The sequence below is a fragment of the Taudactylus pleione genome, unplaced genomic scaffold (genome assembly GCF_031769625.1).
Source record: "Taudactylus pleione unplaced genomic scaffold, aTauple2 ptg000602l, whole genome shotgun sequence".
Lineage (NCBI taxonomy): Eukaryota > Metazoa > Chordata > Amphibia > Anura > Myobatrachidae > Taudactylus > Taudactylus pleione.
The window spans coordinates 4940825-4963606 of record NW_028285004.1 but is presented as its reverse complement, the minus strand read 5'-3'; the positions used below and the strand labels follow the sequence as shown (position 1 = coordinate 4963606).

Genomic DNA, 22782 nt, shown 5'->3' with positions numbered 1-22782 from the left:
AGACAAACACACGGGACCTTGTGGCTCATTTAAGCCAAGTGTCTCACGTCACATGGCATATTGAGGCTAAATGTATAAGGACATATCTGTAGCTGCATGATAGATGTCTGACTGTAGCACGTGAGGTTAAAATTCAAGTCCCGGGTGTGGTAAACTGAGACATGTGTTTAAATACAGGGGAAATTCACTGAAGGTGCATATATTTTCTGCATGTTTGGGAGCCAAACAAACATGCCTGCACTGCTCCTTAATACAGAGAGAGATCGGAAATCAAACTTGCAATGGTGAAGAAACATTGGATCCTCACCATTTCAGGGTTTGCGATCAGCCATCTGAACCAAACCATTGAGCGTTCCAATGAAGCATCATTTGCTCTCCTGTGTAATTCTCTTCTGCAGTGGCTCTCTCATAAGCTTATCTCAAGGGCAAGCAAGTGGACTTCGTAGCAGTCTTCTTTTATCCAATTGTGTGTATATACAAATATTACTTTGTACCCAACAGAATACCATTAACTAATACAAACCACTAAAATAAGCAGGTGGTCAGGCTCCTTTACCTAAAGATATCCAGCACAATGCTGAATAGAATTGAGACCACTGAGGTATCCATACGCTGTGGGTATCAGGCCATAATAATGTACAACTGTGCCACCTTATAAAATACATCTTATTTGCATAAAAATTAAGCAGTGCAAGCTACTTAGGTGAATTGAGCAAATGAAAGCTTAGTGCAAGCAAATGGAAGTGCAGCAGAGATTAGCATTAGATAAGAAATACTTGGCCCATCTAGTCTTCCCCATTTTTAAACATATTGTTACCTCAACCCTTATTGATCCTTACTTTTTCTGAAGGATATCCTTATGTCTATCCCATGCATGTTTAAAGTGCTTTACTGTTTTAGCCTCTACCACCTCTGATGGGTGGCTATTCCACTTGTCCACTACTCTTTCTGTGAAGTAATTTTTCCTCAAATTTCCCCTGAACCTACCACCCTCCAGGTTCAGAACATGTCCTCTTGTTCTAATACTTCTCTTTCTTTGAAGAATTTCTCCTTCCTTTACCATGTTAAAACCCTTTATATATTTGAACGTTTCTATCATGTCCCCCCTTTCCCTTCTCTGCTCCAAACTATACATATTAAGATCTTTTAGTCTTTCCTGGTACGTTTTGTGGTGTAGGCCTTGCACCATTTCAGTTGCCCTTCTTTGTACAGTCTCTATTAATATCCTTCTGGAGATATGGCCTCCAGAACTGAACTCCGTATTCGAGATGAGGACATACCAATACAGTGGTATTATCACTTCTTTATTTCTACTACTGATTCCTGTCCCTATGCAAACAAGCATCTGACTTGCCTTCCTCATTGCTTTGTTACAATGTTTGCTTGCCTTTAAGTCAGGGGTGGGGAACCTCAGGCCAGGGTGCCGTATAAGGCCCCCGAAATCATTTGGTGCGGCCCTCTGAGCTTTTTTCTGCTAGCCTCATCTGGTTAGCAGGGTGCCTAGATTGGCACCCTGCAGCAAGAATCTATGCAGCAGTGCCGTCTGGAGCGTCCTTGGAGTGCATTAGACGGTCACACCGCTGCCCTTATAGCTCCATTGCTGTAATCACCTGCGATTGTGGCCCCACCCCATGTGACATCACATGGAGGGGCGTGGTCTGCACCAGGTCCTCGAATAAAGTTATATATATTAAAATGGCCCTCGGACGGAAAAAGGTTCCCCACCACTGCTTTAAGTCACCTGAAATAGTGATTCCTAGATCCTTTTCCTCTTCAGTAGTTTCCAGTATAGTGCCATTAATACTATATTTAGCCTTTAGATTTGAGACCCAAGTGCATGCTCTTGCATTTTTTGGCATTAAACTGTAGTTGCCACGTTCTTGACCATTCCTCTAGTCTACCTAGATCATTAATAATTTGTTTTACCCCTCCTAGTGTGTCTACCCTGTTGCATACCTTTGTGTCATCTGCAAAAAGGCAGTTTCCCTTCAATACCATTTGCAATGTCATAAATAAAGATATTAAAAAGCACTGGTCCAAGTACAGATCCCTGAGGTACTCCACTGGTAACATTTCCCTCTTGAGATTGCACTCCATTTACTACAACTCTGTTTCCTATCCTGCAGCCATGATCTTATCCATTCAACTATCTTTGTATCCAATCCCATGTTTTCCAGTTTATTTAACAGTCTACAATGTGGAACAGTGTCAAAAGCCTTACTAAAGTCTAGATAAGCTATATCTATGGCCCCCCCCTTTATCTATTTCCTAAGTCACCCAGTCAAAAAAGTCAATAAGATTTGTTAGGCACTGCCCCGGGAGGGTTAGGTTTAGGGCTCCCGGGGGGGACTTAGGGCTAGGCACCCCCCCGAGAGGGTTAGGTTTAGACTAGGGGAGGGAGGGTTGGGGTTAGGCACCCCCGGGGGGGAGGTTAGTGTTAGGCAGCCCCCCGGGGGACTTCGGTTTAGGTAGCGGGGAAGGGGGGGGGTTAGGTTTAGGCACCTTAAGGGTAAAATTAGGTTAGCGATACTTACCTTAGGGACGATCGGGATCTTCACCCTTGCCGGGCTGAAGCTGTCGGGATTTGAACCGCCGGCCATGCGCCCCCTTTACCCACTGACTGTGCCATTTTCTCCTCAACTTTTGCCTTGGCACATCTGATTACTTTCTTAGCCTCCTTCTGTTTTACAAGATACACCTCTGTCTTCATTATTTTGCGTCTGCCATCTTTTTTGCATTCACAATACTTGCTACCTCTTTCCCAAACCACACTGGCTTCCTTTTCCTTGTGGTTTTCCTAACCCTTTTGATACAAAAGGTCTGTTGCTTTTAACCACTTAACTGACGAATTCTTTTTCCAAAAACCGCTCCAAAATTGTCAGTTTCTTTTATGATTGAATTAGGTCACGAACATAATGTTAAACTTATCCATCACTATTGTATTTGAAAAAAATATTTAAAAAAAAAAAAACACAGTATACCATAAAAATAGCAATTTTTATATTATACTGTAGTGATGGCCATTGACGGCTGTACCATCGATGGTTCAACCATCGTTAGAAGCCATCAATTGTTTTGCGATTGGTCGAGGAGATTGTGTACACCACAACTGCCGATGTTTCCTAAACATCGATTGAGGGTTGGCATCGATGATGCAACATTGATGGCCACCAGCAATGGCAAACCACTTGTTTTCAGTCAGGCCATCGATAGTTTGCAAACCATCGATGGTCAGTTGCCATCCCTAATCAGAGGCTCTGCTATATCCATCGATCTATATATTGATCGAACATAACGTGTATTATTATTATTAATATATATATATATATATATATATACACACACACACAAATATATATACATATATATTTACACAAAATTATATATACATATATATTTACACACACACACACATATATATATATATATATATATATATATATATATATATATATATACACACATACAGAGAGATAGATATATATATATATATACATACACACACACATATTATATATATACACATACATATACATATATTTTATAATTGTTCTATTATTTATTGCCCGATCACTGTGGCCAGCAGTGATCGGGCACATGGGGACGGGGAGGCGGAGCTGAGGCCGGGGGAACATGGCAGCAGCCGCGGCTACCAGAGCCGCTGCTGCTCCTACACAGTGATCACCTAGTGATCACTGTAGAGCCGAAGCCGCAGCGGGAGCGTCTCCCGGATACAGAGCGGCAGCGGCTACCAGAGCCGCCGCCGCTGCTCCTTCACACACACAGTGATCACTAGGTAATCACTGTAGTTCTGGAGCCGCAGCGGGAGGGTGTCCCGCTGGCGGCCCGGATAGATAGCAGCAGCGGCGGCTACCAGAGCCGCCGCTACTGCTGTTCACTGAAGGGGGTGGAGATGGCTGCCCGATCACTGCTGGCCAGAGTGATCGGGTCACAGCAGCAGCACTGCTGCTTCTATGGGAGGGGGGGTTGCCGACGGTGCCCGATCACTGTGGCCAGCAGTGATCGGGACACGCTAGCGAGGCAGCCACGCTTGCAGAGGGACCAGAAGGTCCCTCTGATGTAGGCGGCTGCGGGAGGATTAGCTTCCCACAGCCGCCTAGTGGGCATTTCTGACTGGTCGTATCAGATACGACCATGTCAGGGAAAGCCCAGCCTGGTGCGGTCGTATCTGATACGACCGTGCCAGGCAAGTGGTTAATATTGCACTTTTTACATTTTCCCACCTCTCCTGCACTCCTTTCAAGTTCCTCCTCTCTGCCAAAGTTTTTTACTTATACATCTTCCCATCCCTGCAAAATCAGCCTTCCTAAAATCTAACAGCTTTGTTTTTGTATGGGGTGAGTCAGTATCTGTCTTTACTCTGAACCATACTGCTTGATGATCACTGGATCCCAGGTTTTCACCCATTTGGAAAGTAATATCACCTTTATATAATATATGGACAAATGGGGCTATACCAGTTAGCCCCAGCATGCATTATTTCTTTCGGTATCAGGACAATTTTGGTACAGAGTGGGAAAGGACTTGCTGGTAACTGCCTGGAGTCTGGAACAAGCACAGAGCCTGTATCCATGAATTTGTACCCCCCAACAGATACTGTACATAAGGTAGCAAAACAACATTTTTTATCAAGTATTTTACATACCTAACAGTTAGTATGTTTGCTTGGGAGAGCACTGCAAAATGTTAGCTCTTTACAAATTAGAAAATAGAAATTAGTAGGCCCTACCATTGTAAATGTAATTGTTAATGGTCCAGGCCAAGATACAACAAGAGAATCTGTCATCGTTGTTTTAATAGATGAATAATATCTGTTGCCAAAAAAAGAAATAACCATCACCAAATCTACTTTGGTGGGTGGTTTCCATCCTCCTGGTTGGCATACTTAAGTTCTGTGCTGACATACCCAAGGTGTTCTCTCGCCAACAGCTTATTTCACCTTTTAAATGCATTTTGTAGTACGGTTGTCCCTAACCACTATAATCAGCCACCAGGAGCCCATTGCTCTTTAACATTACCCTAACTCGACATTCCTTACAAAATCTTAATTGCACATGCGAATTGCACATGTATGTACATAAAATAGCTTACTTACTTCTGGCAGGAAATTGTGTTTTTTTATGACTTGATACAACATTTCATGAGTTTCTATAGCAGGTCTTATGTCTCCTTTCAAGACCTAGCAAAAAAAATATGAGTCAGTTAAAATTGCTTTAATACCACTGTAAACGTTTGCAGTAGACTTCTTGAAGATAAGGAAGAAATGTGCTTAAGGTATCAAATGTTGTGATTCAGATATTAGACCTGTACTAAATTGGATCATATGCAAATTTGTTTTTCGTGCTTAAATAAAAAAAAATGAAGTTAATGCAAGTTTTAATAACACGGATATTAACAAGTTACCTTTTCAATCCATGAACCATATTGCTTTACTGCCACGATGAACTATTTGTTCTGTAATCTACACTCAGACGGCTGTTCTCTTTAAAGAGCTTAATAAAATCTTGGCAAATATATAAATATCCCTTATTAATATTATTATATTTTTATTGTATGCTGAACTTACAGGAATAGAATTACATTTATGAATATCAACTTCTTTCTTTAATGCAATACACAATATTAGGTGACGAAATGGGAAAAACATTGTTAGTGTTAAGGCATAAAAATACGAATCTTACTCACCGTAAAATCTGTTCCTTGGAGTCCATCTGGGGCATGCCTTACATCTGAATTATGCATAGTAAAGGCTGGAGTCGAACACTAGCTAGTTGAAGCTGGCTCCTACCCCCTATATAACCCCTCCTCTTCCACCGTAAGCTCAGTTTAGTGTTTAACAAAGACGGAGAAAGTTCCACGGAAGAAGTGAGAAACCGGAGACCACAGGTATCTTAGTATGAAACCAAACAAGGGAGTGACCTTGGCATCCCCCAGATGGACTCTTACGGTGAGTAAAAATCGTATTTCCTTTATCATCCATCTGGGGGATGCCTTACATCTGGGATATAATAAAGCAAGCCAATTAGGGGGGAGCGTCAGAAGTGACCGCTCTGAGAATTTTTCTCCCAACACTGCTGTCCCTTGTATGGAAGCACTAACATTAGGTAAAAGTGTGCACGGATGACCAGGTAGTTGCTTTGCAGAGCTACTCAACCGAGGCACTATGACATACAGCCCAAAAAGCCCCGACAGCACGAATAGAGTGGGCGCGAATTGCGGCCAGATCCGTCACATTTGAGGACAAGTATGCCTGCCTAATGGCAGTAGAGATCCATCTAGCGATGGATCCTTTCGAGGCAGGCCAGCATATTTCTGGTGTAGTCAATCAACACTAATAGGGAATCCGTACGCCTCAAAGACACAGTACGGTCCAAATAAATGCGTAACGCACGTACCACATCCAACCGTGCTTAGGAAGAATCTTCATTAGTTACTGAAACCTAGCGAAAAACTGGAAGGACAATATCCTGGGTAATGTGGAAAGCGGATACCACCTTTGGAAGAAGGGAAGGTTTGGTGCGTAACACTACCCTATCCTCATGAAAAATTAGAAGCGAAGATTTACAGGAAAAAGCCACTAACTCAGATACCCTTCTGGCCGTTGCAATGGCCAAAAAGGAAAACAACTTTCAAAGTATGATATCGCAATTCTACAGTTTTCGAAGGCTAAAACAGAGCCTATGGAAGTGCCTCCAAAACTAAATTCAAGTCCCAAGGAGGAACCGGCGGGACATACAGAGGCTATATACGAAGAACACCCTGCTAGAAGGTTTGAACTTCAGGAATGGAGGCCAATTTTCTCTGAAACAGGATCGATAGGGTCGAAATTTGTCCCTTAAGAGGGGACAAACTATGACCCTTAACCAGCCCCTCTTGCAGAAAAGACAACCTGTCAGGTTTAAACTTAAGTTGTTCACACCAAAAAATATATATCTTCCATATCCGATGATAAATCTGGAAAGTAACTGGTTTGCGAGCCTGTATCATGGTTTTCACCAGAGGTTCTGGAAACCCTTTGGCCCCCAAAATATTGGATTCAAGAACTATACTGTCAAAGCCAAATGAGGCAAATTGGGGTGATTACATGGACCCGGAAGAAACAGATCTGGACGCAGGGGCTGACTATATGGAACAACTGCCAACATGGTCCAAAGAATTGCATACCAATGATGGCGCAGTCAGTCTGGAGCCACCAGAATGACCGGCCGAGCCACTGATCAAATCAGCTGAATTACCTTTGGTAACATTACCAGAGGAGGAAAGATGTATCCCAGCTGGAATACCCAAGGTGCTGTCATGGCATCCACCAGATATGCCTGAGGATCCCAGGACCGAGATCCGTACCTTGGAAGCTTCTTGTTGAGATGAGAAGCCATTATAGATCTATGTCTGGAGATGCCCAGCTTGAAACTATTTCTGCAAAACACCTCCTGGTGTAATTCCCATCCCCCTGGATGCACACTGTGGCGACGTAAGAAGCCTGCCTCCCAGTTGTCCACTCCCGGAATGTAATTTGCCAAAATAGCTGGAACCCAATTTTCTGCCCAATGAAGGATGTTCGAAACCTCCCTCATTGCTTGCCAGCTGCGTGTACCACCCTGCTTGTTTATGTAAGCAACTGGTGTGGCATTGTCTGATTGGATTCGCAATGGTAAATTCCTTAGATGGCATTGAGCCTGAATCAATGCATATCGAATTGCCCTGAATTCCAGTATATTGATGGAAAGATAGGCTTCCTGGACAGACCAAAGAATCACCGGCCTCCAGCCTGTCAAGCTGGCATCTGTGGTGACAATGGTCCAACTTATTACTGACAATTGGCGATCCCTGTTCAGATTTGCATCATGTAACCACCACCGGAGAGACTGCCGGGTCTGCAGAGATAACCTGAACATCTGCCTGTTTAATTGAGGGTCTAGCTTCACCCTCATAAAGCAATTGGTTTTATAGTGGACGGGCATGAAATATGGCAAAAGGAATGTCTTCGATTTAAGCCACAATTTTTCCCAGTATCTGCATAGCCCTGAGGACTGAGTCATCTGTAAAATGATCCTTATTTTGGATTAAAGATCCTGAATCTTTGCCTGCGGCAGAAACACTCTGACACTGGGGGTCAAAGAGAAGACCCAAAAATACCATCCTCTGATATGGAATTAAATTTGATTTGGGGAAATTGATGATCCAGTCGAATCTGAGTGAATAAAGATTTAAGTACAGCTTCATTCTTTCTATCCATAGGATCTTTAGGAGTTACAGACTGAGTTGTGGGAATAACAGTATTTATGACCAACCTAGCAATAGGAGCATCCACCATGGGTGGAATTTCCCAAAGCTTGGTATCCTCTTTCTGAAAAAGGATAAAAAGGATGAAATATGAAATTTAAGACCAGGTTTTTTTTAACCAGGATATTTAATATTTCCTCAAAATGCAAAAATTCTGGGAAAACAGATACATGTTTCTTCTTATGTTTAAAGAAACAGAACTAGTCTCTGGAATAACTGCTTCCTGTAAATGCAGAGTTTCCCTGACCGCGTCTATCTACATAGAAACTCCTGAATGCGATGGGAGTCACCCTCCCAGTTTGAGGTGTCTTCCCAATCATAATCCAATTCCCCTTCTTCCTGGGAAGAAGTAGGTGAAGCCTCTTTTCCAGGAAAATCTACTGAGGAATGGCCTGAATGTCTTAACGGCTGTAGCCCCTGCACACTATAATTTTATTTAGGGACGTCGCCATCTGAGCGAGACATAGTCCCATATTCTCGGCCATCTGGGCTCTACCAAGGGACCAGACAAAGGAGGAGCTTGAGCACAGGGCATCATATAATTTTCCGTGAAGTGACGCAGTTCACCTATGGCAACAGCCATAGATCTGGCCCAATCAGACACCACCGGCTGTTATGCCGAACTGCCTGAGAATGAAACCCCCCTGTGAACAACCAGCACAGAGCAACCCTGGGTCCGTACTTTTTGGCAATTTTTTCTCACATTTTATACAAGTATAAACAGTGACAGATCCCTGTTTTTTGGAGCCCTTGTCTGGCTTATCCATACTGAAAAAGACAGACAAGTCTATTCAAAACCGATAGATACCTAAATTCCCATGGAAAAATTTAAACACTGATTGAATAGGAAAAAAAAAAAAAGACTAATTAAGACTCTATTCACCAATCTATTAAATGCAAAAAAAAAAACCTGGGCTCTTAAAAGACCAAATTCTTTGCAAAAAAAACCACCATAAAGGTTAAAAAAAAAAATCCCACATACCCTGTATGTTACGGTCTAAATTTCAGAAAAACAGTGCAGTAAAAGATGCTTATATATCTATAAGGCCAGAAAACACCAGGTTAAATACATGTAAAAAGTAATAATCCTAGTTCACTGCTTAACTTGTCAGCCTCCATCTCCCAATATCCTCCACACAAGACTTCAGCCGTTCTCATGTCTGGCTTTGCAGCAGCTTGATCTACTGATAATACCTGGGGGAGTCGTGGCCAGCCACGGCATCCTGCTCACTCAGGACAGCTGTGTAACAATAGCCATCGGCGGTCCCCGAAGACTACCAACGGCCCGGACTGATGTCGTCACCTGCTGCACGACTACACTTGAAGCGGCGCTGCGGCCTGGAACGCAGCAAGCCCTGCTCTCCTCAAAGCCAGCAGCATGTTGCTGCTCTGTAACCCCTCCGGTGGGCCAACAAGGAAATGGCCTGGGACTGAAAGCGGCATAGTGCTGTGGAAGCCCCGGGGAGGTGTGAGACAAGCCGGGTCTACAGTGCATGCGAGTAATAACAAGCTCGGCCAATCTGCTTAAAAGCAGTATGCCGGGAAGCAGTACATAATGGTATTAAGATCTTTACACTTTCTGTAACAAGTCTTACCTTATCTTTGACAGCGGCCCCCCTCAGATGTGTGTCTGGCATGGAGAGAGACCCAGGGACTTTGTAGTTTGGTGACTCTCTCAGGGGCCGTCTTTAGAGTGGGATACAGGTTTCACACAGACCTCTATTCTATATAACTCCCACTCTGTTAGTTCCTGGCGACAGGCACCAAGAAGCCAAACAAAAACATAAAAATAAAACCCAACTAAAAGCTAGGACCTAGCCATGGTCTTACTCCAAGGCACTAAAAACAAGACTGAGATTATGGTGGAAGTGGAGGGGTTATATAGGGGGTGGGAGCCAGTTTCAACTAGCTAGTGTCCGACTCCACCCTTCACTATGCACAACCCAGATATAAGGCATCCCCCAGATAGATGAAAACGGAATCTAAAGCCACTAAGCAGTTATATTTGAACCATCAAAAACCTAGTCACATGTATCGGATAATTATCGTTAATAATAACACCTCATAATTGTAACAGTGACAATTTTTTGCATTAGTTTTCTTTAAAGTCATGAGTCACAGCCGGAACTGTGTTTATCTATTGCCCTTTGGGACATTGTAACCAAGGATTCCATGAAAGAGATACCTTTGAATAAGGGTTACAATATAACTCATATGAGTTGATTATTATGAAAGATTGCTGCTTATTTGTGGATTTTTTTGCACTTAAACAAGAACAAGTTTTTATGGATATGGTCACCAAAGCAGTTTAAAATCAATATCGTAGTTTATTTCTTTCTTTCCTTTTGTGGACTTGCAGAATTCCACAGTTGAACAGCTGCTAAGTTGACCATCTCATTTAGTCTACATCCAGTGTATTAGCGCCAGCTGTTTTTTTTTTTTTTTCTTGTATGGTAACCACCCTTTGCCTTCAAAACAGCATCAATTCTTCTAGCTACACTTGCACACAGTTTTTGAAGGAACTCAGTATGGAGGTTCTTCCAAACATCTTTGAGAACTAACCACAAATCTTCTGTGGCTGTAGGCTTGCTCAAATCCTTCAATCTCTTCATGTATTCTCAGACAGACTCAAGGATGTTGAGATCAGGGCACTGTGGGGCCATATCATCACATCCAGGACTCCTTCTTCTTTATGCTGTAGATAGTTCTTAATGACATTGGCTGTATGCTTGGGGTTGTTTGTCCTGCAGCAGAATACATTTGGAGCCAGACAGATGCCTCCCTGATGGTATTGCATGGTGGATAAACACCTTCCTGTATTTCTCAGTATTCAGGACACCATTAATCCTGACCAAATCCCCAACTCCGTTTGCTGAAATGCAGCCCCAAACTTGCAAGGAACCGCCACCATGCTTCACTTCTGCCTGCAGACTCATCAGTCAAGAGCACCTGCTGCCATTTATTTGCACCCCAGTTTCTATGTTTTTGTGCATAGTTGAGTCGCTTGGCCTTGTTTGCATGTTGAAGGTATGGCTTTATGGCGAAATCTTCCATGAAGACCACTTCTGGCCAGATTTCTCTCGAACAGTAGATGGGTGTGTACCTGGGTCCCACTAGATTGTGTCAATTCTGAGCTGATGGCACTCCTGGACATGGTCTGATTTAGAAGGGAAGCAAGCATGATAGGTCTTACATCTGATGCACCAAGTTTTCTTGGCTGAATCACTGCATCTACGGACCTCGACGTTGCCCGTTTCTTTGTGCTTCTTCAAAAGAGCTTGAACAGCACATCATGAAACACCAGTCTGCTTTGAAATCTATGCTTGGGAGAGACCTTGCTGATGCAGTATAACTACCTTGTGTCTGGTTGTGCTCAGTTTTGCCATGGTCTATGACTTGTGACATGAAACAGTCTTCCACAACCTCACCTTTGGCTGTTTTAAGCATCCTACACAGTCGTTTCTGTTAATGACTGTTTCAACCTACATATGAAAATGATTATTGTTAGCACTTGTTTGGTATGATTGGTTAATCATACACCTGACTACAATCCTACAAAATTCCTGACTTTGTACAAGTGTACCAAGAAGAACTGATGCCGTTTTGAAGGCAAAGGGTGGTCACACCAAATATTGATTTGATTTAGATTTCTCTTCTGTTCATACACTTTGCATTTTGTTAATTGATAAAAACTATAAACACTATATATTTCATACTAGTCTTTCTAATATAAACCAATGTCTGGGGTTCATGTATCTCCTAGAGAGTAATAGTGTTCATTCTAGCATCCTGCACTTGTCACAACCCGTGCAATTCCTCTTTCTTGCCTGAGGTGTTGCTCTCTGCTTTGGTGCTTCTAGCACACTGAGCTAATGCTACAGGTTGTGCTGAGATACAGGCCAGGGTGTGCTAGAAGCACCAAAGCAGAGAGCGACACCCCAGACAGGAAAGAGGAACTGCACGGATTGTGACAGGTGCAGACTATTAGAATGAACACTAAAACTGCATACACACAGCAATTTTTTTAATGATTATCGTTTAACGATAATCGTTTGCAAAAATCGTTCACTTTCTGAGTCAAACGATGAACGATTATCGTTCATGCGCGTTCACGTTTGTAGTTTGTCGTTTGTAGTTCAGTCAGACTTGTCAACTCAACGATTTTCATTAAGGGAATATGCAAAAATCGTTTGTAGTTCATAAAAATCGTTCATTACACATTAAAAAATCTGACAGATAATCGTTCATAAAATCGTTCATAAAATCGTTGGTAACAAAATCGTTGTGTGTGTATGCAGGTTAAGTAATATGTATTTTTATTAGACAAATCACTGGCATACTCCTTTAAGAGACTGATATTTTTACACATAAGAAAATAACAAAAGAAAGCCACCAGTAATGGAGATGCAGAAAACAGATTTTACATCAATTCACTCTTATGTGTAAATTCATACCTGAAGACCAGGGAAAAATGCAAGCAGGGAATCCATCCACGTCCGGGCTGTGAGCATGGGTTTGTGTATATGAACATCAAGTAGTAATGGTGGCTGACTGATATACCGCATAATGGCATCATAATGCTAAACATTGAGAGAACCATTGAATAGTGTTAACACACAGGTCTACAGTATTGATCACAAACTATTTACACTTCATTGCTTGATGTCTTCTCCTAAACTAAATCAGTTTCAGAAGCTGGCTAAGTATCATGGGAGATACCCAGAGAAAACCAAACACTGGGCTACTCTGAATCTTTAAAAAACAACACCACACAGAACCTGAATAATCAGGTAATATATTTTGTATAGAGGGGTTCTGGGAGGAAATAAAACTAGCAAGTCAGGCAAACCACGCTGGAATAAAATTCAACCATTAACTTAAGTAGTAAAAGTGTGTTTAGAAGAGGGACACAATCAACTGATTGGACAGATAGAATTATGTTAAGCATAGTACACATATAGGGGTCAAATCAGAGTTGCACACAAGTATGTTTTGTGAACAGATCCTGCTCATTTTTACCCTACACATGTGACCGAGCTGAACATACCACTATGTGCAACTGCAGGTGATATAGACCCATGCACATCTCCGTCACATCCCCACCTGCGGCTGAATGGGTATAACTGGACGCGCACATGTAGGGCGTGGAAGGGAGTGTCAGACGTCCTGTGGGAATTGCTGACTATTCAGAAGTGAACGTTCACTGACATCTGTCATTTGAAACGGATCTCTTGCACTAGTGATATAGGTTGTACAAATGCATACTTATAGCGATGACGGCTAATTACACAAGCGGAGGTACAGTGGTGGTGTAGCTTTTGCGGCTGAATTGCATGCAACTTTGAATCAGCCCCATAGTACCTGGCTATCAGCCAGTTTACATCTTAATGACTATGCATGCAAACAGTAATGTTCAAAATGTCTGAATAAACGTAACAGCGTATCCTTAGATATGACCAAATTCTTAAAAAGATTTTTTACAGCTGGAATGCTTTGTTCAATTCCAATTAAAACCCTGCTGCAATCCAGAATCTGCAAATTGATGTTATTATGTGAATTAGGTCAACATCCAGTTTCGAACATTAATGTGGAGAGGTGTTAAACTTCTGTACACAAGGCTGGTGTCACACAGGCAGTTCACTACAGAGCTTATGCCAGCTCAGAGATTCAGTGGAAGATGAAAAAACAACTTACGTACATTATTAAATAGCACTGTAAATAGATAAATAGCTATACATTGGTTGATAAGCAGTTCACTTAAACCAAAAATGGAAAGATCTTTGCACAAAGTATCTTTTCATTGAACACACACACAAGCAAATTTGAACTGCTATAAAACCTGGGTAATAAAGAACATTTAATTATAGTTCAATGTGCTCACATGCATAGCAAACAAAGTATTGGTGATCAAAATGACCAAACCTGTACAATAATATTTTTGAACATTTAAAATCTTATAAAGTATATAGTTTTGTACAACATAAATAGCAATAGTTTAAAGATCACATTCAACATGTTTGTACTGTGAGAAAAGACTATTGTGTCTGGGCAGCTAAGGTTAATTTGTGTCTGTACCAAGACACTGTACATTTTCTAGTGTTGTCATGTGACTGGAAAGTGTTGTATGAGCTAGGTGATATCTGGTCTACTCCTGTACCCTTTATTTTAAGCAGCATATTATAGGTATAGAGAATATTTTTTTTGAAGTGTAAAAAGAAGAAAACAAGCACGTGTGACACTAGAAACACTCTAAAAAACAAGGAGCTTTCAAAATCTCCAAATAAATTACAATTAATTTAAACAGACTATATATACCTTGCGCTGCAAGCCCAGATGGAACCTACTGTGACGGTTCCAGAGAAAAAAGTCAGATTAAAAAAAAAAACAAAGACTTGCGCTGCTATGATTAATAACGTCACTATTTAATATATTGTATGTATCAATATCTACAGACGCACTCAATAGGTAAATTGTATATATGGAGCGATAATAGCTATGTTAACAGCAAAACATTCTAAACATGTACATTACAAGATTTGGAATAAAAAAATTAAAAAGGAAGGGAAGAAGAGAAATGAAGAAAGGCAGATGGAAATAGATACCGTAAATAGGCAAAGAAATTAGAAAATAATAAATAAATATAAGCAAGTAGGCTATACCAAGGATATTCCTGCAATCTTTAAAAAAAAAAAACCCTTATTAAACATCTATTAGCAAAATGTCATGACACTATTGGTGTTAAATTGTAATCCAAGATGTTTCAAGGATTTTGCTGTAATTGCTTATCAAATGTATCTCTTTAAAAGGTAATGTCAGCTAATAGCTGTAAAAAAAAAAAATCACAGTTTCTCCGTATCAAACCGGCAGTGTAACTCCTTCGAAAAAAGTGTCAATTTGTAGCAGAAATTATTCACGATTTTCCCATAAATAGCAGGAGACCCGATTTACACACTGGGCAGTCTCGTTAGCAAATGCATCGGCTGGAGGGTTATAACTCACAGTTAAGTGGTCTAGTCCCGGGATTCCACCAGCAGTTACTGTTGCCTAGGAATTATTCACGGTGATTTACATAAGTGTGTGGCCAGGGGAATGTCCACATCAGCATGCACAGGTAGTTTGCTGATCCAACCGAGCGTCCTCGGGAGTGTGCGGGGACCGGTGCTCCTCTGGCGGCCGTATTTAAATGCAGTATCATGTGAGCGTGAAACGCGAAACGGAGCAACCGGGCTTCCCACTATCCGACCTCTATCTATGCTGGAGAACCAGACTGCTCCAGTTAGCTGTATACCCATTTGAGTACATCCACTAGAGTTCTCTCCAAGCTGGGAAATCCGGTTGCTCCAGATAACGGATACTGCATTTATATACGGCTGCCAGAGGAGCACCGGTCCCCGCACACACCCTAGGATGCTCGGTTGGATCAGCAAACTACCTGTGCATGCTGATGTGGACATTCCCCTGGCCACACACTTGTGTAAATCACCGTGGATAATTCCTAGGCAACACTAACTGCTGGTGACTAACTGCTCCTGCCGGAATCCCGGGACTAGACCACGTAACTGAGTTATAATTATAACCCTCCAGCCGATGCATTTGCCAACGAGACTGCCCAGTGTGTAAATCGGGTCTCCTACTATTTTTGGGAAAATCGTGAATGATTTCTGCTACATATTGACACTTCTTCCAAAGGAGTCACATTGTTGGTTTGGTACGGAGAAACTAACTTCTTTCAGCCATTAGCAGATACTATAAAGAGATACAATTGGCTATACATGTGTGCAAGTTAATGTGGATAATTGTCAGGCTACAGTAACTGTTGGTTAATAACGGCATTTGGCTCTTACCACGTAATTGTGAGCTATTATCCTCCAGCTGGAATATTTGCTAACGAGTCTGCCCAGTGTGCAAATCGGGTCTCCTGCTATATATGGGGAAATGTGCATAATTTCTGCTACAAATTGACACTTTTTTCAAAGGAGTTACACTGCCGGCTTGATATGGAGAAACTGATTTTTTTTTTTTGATTTTTTTTTAACAGCGGTTAGCTGACTTTACCTTTTAAAGAGATACATTTGATAAGCAATTACGGCAAAATCCTTGAAACATCTTGGATTCCAATTTAACACCAATAGTGTCATGACACTTTGCTAATATATGTTTAATAAGGTTTTTTTTTTTTTTTTTTTTTTTTTTTTTTTTTAAGATTGCAGGAATATCCTTAGTATAGCCTACTTGCATTTATTTATTATTTTTCTTTTTATTTATTTACTTTTTTCTTATTTCTTTGCCTATTTATCTATTTCCATCTGCCTTTCTTCATTTCTCTTCTTCCCTTCCTTTTTAATTTTTTATTCCAAATCTTGTAATATACATGTTCATAATGTTTTGCTTGTAACATAGCTACTATTGCGCCATATATACAATTTACCTATTGAGTGCGTCTGTAGATATTGACACATACAATATATTAAATAGTGACGTTATTAATTCATAGCAGCGCAAGTCTTTGGTATTTTTTTTGACATGTGACACTATAGCCTAAAATGATTCTTTATAAATAATTGCAATATATTCTGCTGACCAAGTAAGATTTTGGACCACTGTACATAACTGAAAGCCATTCAAACATAATTAGTAAAAAAATAAAAAACTTAAAGAGCAAAACAACATTGAACAAGTGTCTACACATCCCAGAAAAAAAATGTAATGAACTAAATGAATGCCCTTAATCATTTAGGTGTATTACCGATTTACTACAACATATTGTAAAGTGTTAAAAATCTGTCATCCACCTACTGTATTAAATCTTTCCAAATAGCTGTCATCACCCAGCAGCACGTAGGCCTTCAGTAAATATTCATAGTAAGAATCTATTCCTGCACCCACACCGCTGTCTTAAAAGAAAACACATTTTATAGATACATACAGGAAAGAATATATAAATGAATAATTACTGCTGGACAGTATATACATGCTACTAATTTAGTATTTGGAAAAGACATGAATTGTCACTTTCACTGGTATGCAATCGGGAAGCCGACTGCCTAAATACCGGCAGCCAGCTTCCCGACTGTCATATCCCGGCAAGGGTGAAATGCCGGGCGTCTAGATGTAGACGCCCGGCATTTCCCCGACGCCGGGAGACCGGCGCCCGGCATCCCGATCGTAGTGATGCCAGGCGCCGCGAGCGGACAGCCGCGGGGTGGGGTGGGGGGGGTTGGAGGATTAGGTTTAGGGCTCCCGGGGGGGACTTAGGGTTAGGCACCCCCCCCCCGGGAGGGTTAGGCTAGGGGGAGAGAGGGTTAGGGTTAGGCACCCCCCCGGGGGACTTAGGTTAAGGCAGCGGGGAAGGGGGTGGTTAGGGTTAGGCACTTGGGGGGGTGGTTAGGGTTAGGGGGGTTAGGTTAGACAATACTTACCTATCCACGATCGGGATTTCCAGCGCTGTCGGGCTTCCGCTGCCGGGAATTTCATACCAATTCCCTTACACTGAGCTTTGTTAAAGTGAAAGAGCACTGAGCTAGAGAATTGCATAATGCGAGCTTCAGAGAGGAAAATAAAACATGCACTAAGCAAACAAAGACTCTTCTCATAGCAAACAGTTTAGTTTAGTAAAGGTGCGTATTCACTAGCCGATATTGTAATCGTACAGTCGTTCCTCTTCCCCTGCATAGCCTACACTGAACAATAGGTCATTCAGTGTAGGCACCCTCCCTCATCCCTGTCGTTAACAGCAGATTCACCAGCATGTCCAGTCGATGATTGTGTCGGAAACGACCAGTGGGAGCACGCATCGCTGGTTGTTTCTGACATTTTAATGCCAGATTGGTCCACGATTAATGAGCAATTGATCGATAACTATATTGTTATATCGCTCATTTTAATTGGCAAGTGGATACCAGCCTTTAGGTTCCAGGTTCTGAGCGCTTTTACCAGAGTCAAGTAAATCAGTTTGGGGGCAGCGGGGGAATCTTGTGATGAAATGTCAGCCAGAAGCAGCTGTGGATACAATGGAAGTGAATCTTGCTCAGGCCACTAGCACCTTTTCTATGATCTAAAACACAGTCTTGACCTTTCATAACCCATCACCCAATGTTTAATTATTCACAGAACAATTGGGTGTCCTTGGAGTATATCAGTTAATGGAAAATGATAGTAAAAAGAGTATCAAACTAAAATATTTTACGCTGTTATTACATTGTATCGTCCAAAGACACTTTGCAATCAAAGTAAACTTGTCCCTTTATGCTGCAAACATTCTATACTTACCTTTGCGCACCCAGTCTCCTGTATGAATATTTATTGTTACACCAACCAAGTTACTACTGCGTTGCCTCTTCTCCCAGAGAAAATCTAGTGCTTTCCTGGCATGTTCCTATTTTGAGAGAAAATGAATATGAAACAGTGGAATAACCAAACTAACTATTCGTATACCACTCCACCACAATCGAATAACATGATAAGTGTATAGGAAACCTGACAAGGATGTAGATCAGGTTTGCTTAAGCGATAGACTGTCTGCTCTGTGTGCTACCTTCACAACTCAACTGGGCGGAGCTTCAGACTGAGCCACCCTCTTCCAAGGGTTGGGTTTCTCCATATCCCAATGTGATGTATGTAGGGCACAGGACAGAACATATTGCAGTTTACTGTGAAGCCAAATGCATGCAAAATGAAGTAAATTACATGCCTGGGTGAAAGGGTGTGATAGAGGTAAAACTTTGGCTAGAAAGCACAGCAACATGTCTGGTCACACAAATCTTGCCATGTTTTCTTCACATATCAAAACTCTGGCTATGATTAAATCTGACAGATCCAAGCTGAGGGGCCACAGTGGGGTGTGCAATGCCAACTGTGACTGTAGGGGCATGCTTCACCTGCCGGTCAGGCGTTACTAGTTTAACTGTTCACTTACCTTCACAGAGCAACAATATAGTTTCCTGACTTGTTCAAGGCAGTTTCCTACCCCGAAGGAAGCAGACTTCCCAAATACAGCATTATCCCTTAAAAAGCCCTAAAGGGTTAAACTAACATGGTCAACAAACACCTGCAACTGCAGAACTGTTAAGGAAAACCTTCCTAAAGCCACGTATCCACTTGCAGATATCAATGAGCAACTGAACGACTACGACAGCGTAATCATTCAACCGCTCATTAATCGTGCATAAATCGGGCAGTTTAATGTCGGAAACGACCAGCTATGCGCGCTCCTCCTCAAACATCAATCATCGCCTGAACAGGACGGTCAATCTGCCGATAACGACAGATTGGCCATGTTCAGGGATGAGGGAGGGTGCTTGCACTGAACAACAGTGTAGGCACTACAGGGGATGAGGAACAACTGTACGATTACAGTTGTTGTAATCGTACGGCCGTTCCACTACCTGCAAGTGAATATGCGGCCTTAGTTATCACTGTAGACCCACCTGATAGTACATCAATAAGAGAACACAACAAATGGTGTCGACATAAGACCACGAGTAGAAAAGCACAGGTTCTAAGCATTGTGAAGTCTCATCCTGTAAGAGAACTCCAAATAATAACTGAAAAATCCTCATACTGCAGTGGTTCCCAAACCATCTTGGTTCATGACACCCTTTAATGCCCCAGAATTTTTTTGCAGCACCAAACTGGTACATAGAGCTGAAACAGTAGTTCCCACTGATAATAATGGGGATTGCGGTCTGCAGTGCTGATTAGCCTTCTGCAGGAGCTTTCTGTAAAATCTCCTACATTAGGCTGTTGGTACATACCAACAAATCATAAAATTATACAGAAACTGTTTCTATACAAAAATATATGGAAAAAAAATGCTTGATAAATAATAATGGAGGTAATATGCGTATACAGCACACCTTGACCCGCTGTGTAAGCATTTTTATAGTCCGCAAGGGGACATATAGATATATATACGCATTTTAGGTACAGCAGGAACACAAGATGCCCAGTTGGTGACCCCCATTGACAGAATGCGAGGCCAGCACCTGCCCTAGAGCTGAGGCAGGCGAGGATTGTGGGACAATGAGAGCTGCCCCTGGCCTCCAACCATGGTTATTATTGTACCATATAGTCGTCAGGTAGGTCTCCTGCATCTACAGCAAGTCAAGCAATAGCTGCAATTATGTTGGCAGTGCCAGCTGCACAGTACACAATGCAGGCATGTACTTATGGAAAAGCAGCAATGGGCAACTTGTGACATGTCAACTACTGGAGAACTACAATTTCCAGCTAGGCTCAATGGGACCTGTAGTCTATCAACAGGTGATGAGCCTATAGATTATATATGTTGTGGGGGAACACTGCTGTCAAGTTACCAGTACTGGGTATGATACAACCAAGCAATGATGAGATAGACCGGGCTGTCACTGAGCAGGTGTTACACGTTACAGCTGGTGCATCAGTCTACTGTAACATGGCGGCTTCAGCTGTCTGCGCCAACTTCCTGACCAACAGCAAATAGGCACTGTGTATAGGGATTATCAATGGTAGAGCTGTGTGACACGACCCACATCAGTTGATGGTGCCTGCCGTGCCCACTGGAACCATTGCCTGTACCGACCTAGGGGAATGTTCAATTAGCTGTGAAAAGTCATCTAAGTTTAGCCTCCTGGACTTTCCGCCTACATCGTGTGTTTTTGGCGAAAAAGTGTTTTCCTGCGCGCGACTGCTTTTTGCCCAATTCAATTCCAAAGGATGCGAAATCGGGACCCAGCGAAACTCAAACAGGCGAAAAGTGCTGTCAGTTTAGATCCACTGACATTGTGGTTCACTATATATAACCCCCGAATATCCCTGCTGAAGGTATTTGGGGTACTTAAATGATGTCAATAGCTGTTATTTAGCGTCTTTGCATAAGTGATGAAGAATAGCATTTTGCATTATTTTTTGGTGAAAATTAGTAGTCCTAGCAAATTTGGGGTACATGAAAATAGGTGCTAGCACATTTCAAAGTTGCTAAAGAGAAGTTTTATAAAATTTAAAAATAAAACCACCTTCCGCAAGCACCTGCAATAAAAAAAAAAAACACCTGGGGCATACTTGGGGACCCCCTGCAGTCTATTTCACTAGTTTTTAACTTTGTCCCCCAACTATGTTTTTTTTTCGCCCCCAAAACAAAAGTACTTTTTTGGGGTGTTCTAAAGTATTTTTTTTTTTACACACTTTACCTTTGGGGAACTGTCCCAAGGCTGCTGGGATTTTTTCAAAAGTGTGCACCCCAAAACCGCAATTCTGCACTTTTTTTTGACCCCTATTCAAAGGCGAATCTCTTTCGCCTATTCCAATGCACTTACTTTCCGCACCGGTGAAAAGTCTTTGGAATTGTATACGGGAATAAGTTTTCGCCTGGTGAAATTACGTCACGGGCGAGAACTTTTTGGTGAAAACGGCTTATCGCGGCTAATTGAATACGGCCCCTAGTCGGTAATAACACTGTGTGGAGAGTGCAATAACTTGCCGGCCCTAATAATTTGATTTGTGACTGGACCTCTTGGCCGTGGCACCCAAGTTTGGGAACCTCTGTCATACTGTATTATTGTCTGGATACTGACTTATTAGAAAGGTGCACAACTCAGGCTCCCTCTGCCTAATTGGGTAATTCCTTACATTTGCAGCTTGTATTTTGTTTGTTATACTCAGCAAACCATGGGAAGATGCTTATAATTGAATAATAGTTTCCAAATAAGGATGATGATAATGAAGATAAACACAAGGTTTCACTTATTTCTTTCAAAATTTTCCTCATGTTGAACCTCTTATAAACAACTTTATGTATCACCACCACCATTGGCTCACACTAGATGCATTATTATGGGTGATGGTCACAGCGCTGCACCTAAATGATCACTGGTAATAGTTCACATCATGCATGGCATAAGAGTTATTCCTTACTTACACTGTGACTCCCATTATTTACACTCTCCCACACATTCAGGTGTAGCCTTGATGCTACCACCCATAATATTGCAGTATCCCCCAGAAGTTGGACACTTCTAGTGTCAGCAGCTCCCAACAGCCCAGGGAGCAGATCTCAACCCCTATCACCTCCTAATGGAAGCATAACTGCTATATATTTCTCTCACCATATCTATTACTTCCCTTTAAAATCAGTTTAATTAGGTGACACTTCCTTAAAAAAAACATAAATTTGTTACATTATTAATAATCTAGAATTGACTAGCAAATAGTTTGAAAGCTACAGATGAGTTTTTTTTTTTTTTTAACAATAATCAAATTACTGGTGAATGTTTTTTACTCCACTAGAACCTATTTTATCTACAGAAGACAGCTAATGTGCCATTAGAATCACTTAATACAGATTACATAAAATTATGTTAATAAGTTAGGTTAGTGATAGATGTTGTAAAGAGGCACTAAGTGCTATACTGTGGTCACTTTAATGGAACTGGGAGCAAATGATTAAACCAATTTTGCTTTTCTATTTAAATTTGAAAGTAGAGCTTGTATTTATATAGGTTT

General features: G+C 41.6%; 1 protein-coding gene across 1 annotated transcript in view; it reads right to left on the bottom strand.

Moving 5' to 3' along the window:
* Positions 1-22782, bottom strand: part of EDEM3 (ER degradation enhancing alpha-mannosidase like protein 3) — a 112363-nt gene that overhangs the window by 27820 nt on the left and 61761 nt on the right. Inside the window, exons 8-11 of the mRNA XM_088453910.1 lie at positions 18574-18679; positions 17101-17198; positions 12759-12884; positions 5117-5200 (exon numbers count right to left, since the gene is read on the bottom strand). Coding sequence (XP_088310036.1) covers positions 5117-5200; positions 12759-12884; positions 17101-17198; positions 18574-18679 — 414 coding nt within the window. The remainder of the gene's footprint in view (positions 1-5116; positions 5201-12758; positions 12885-17100; positions 17199-18573; positions 18680-22782) is intronic.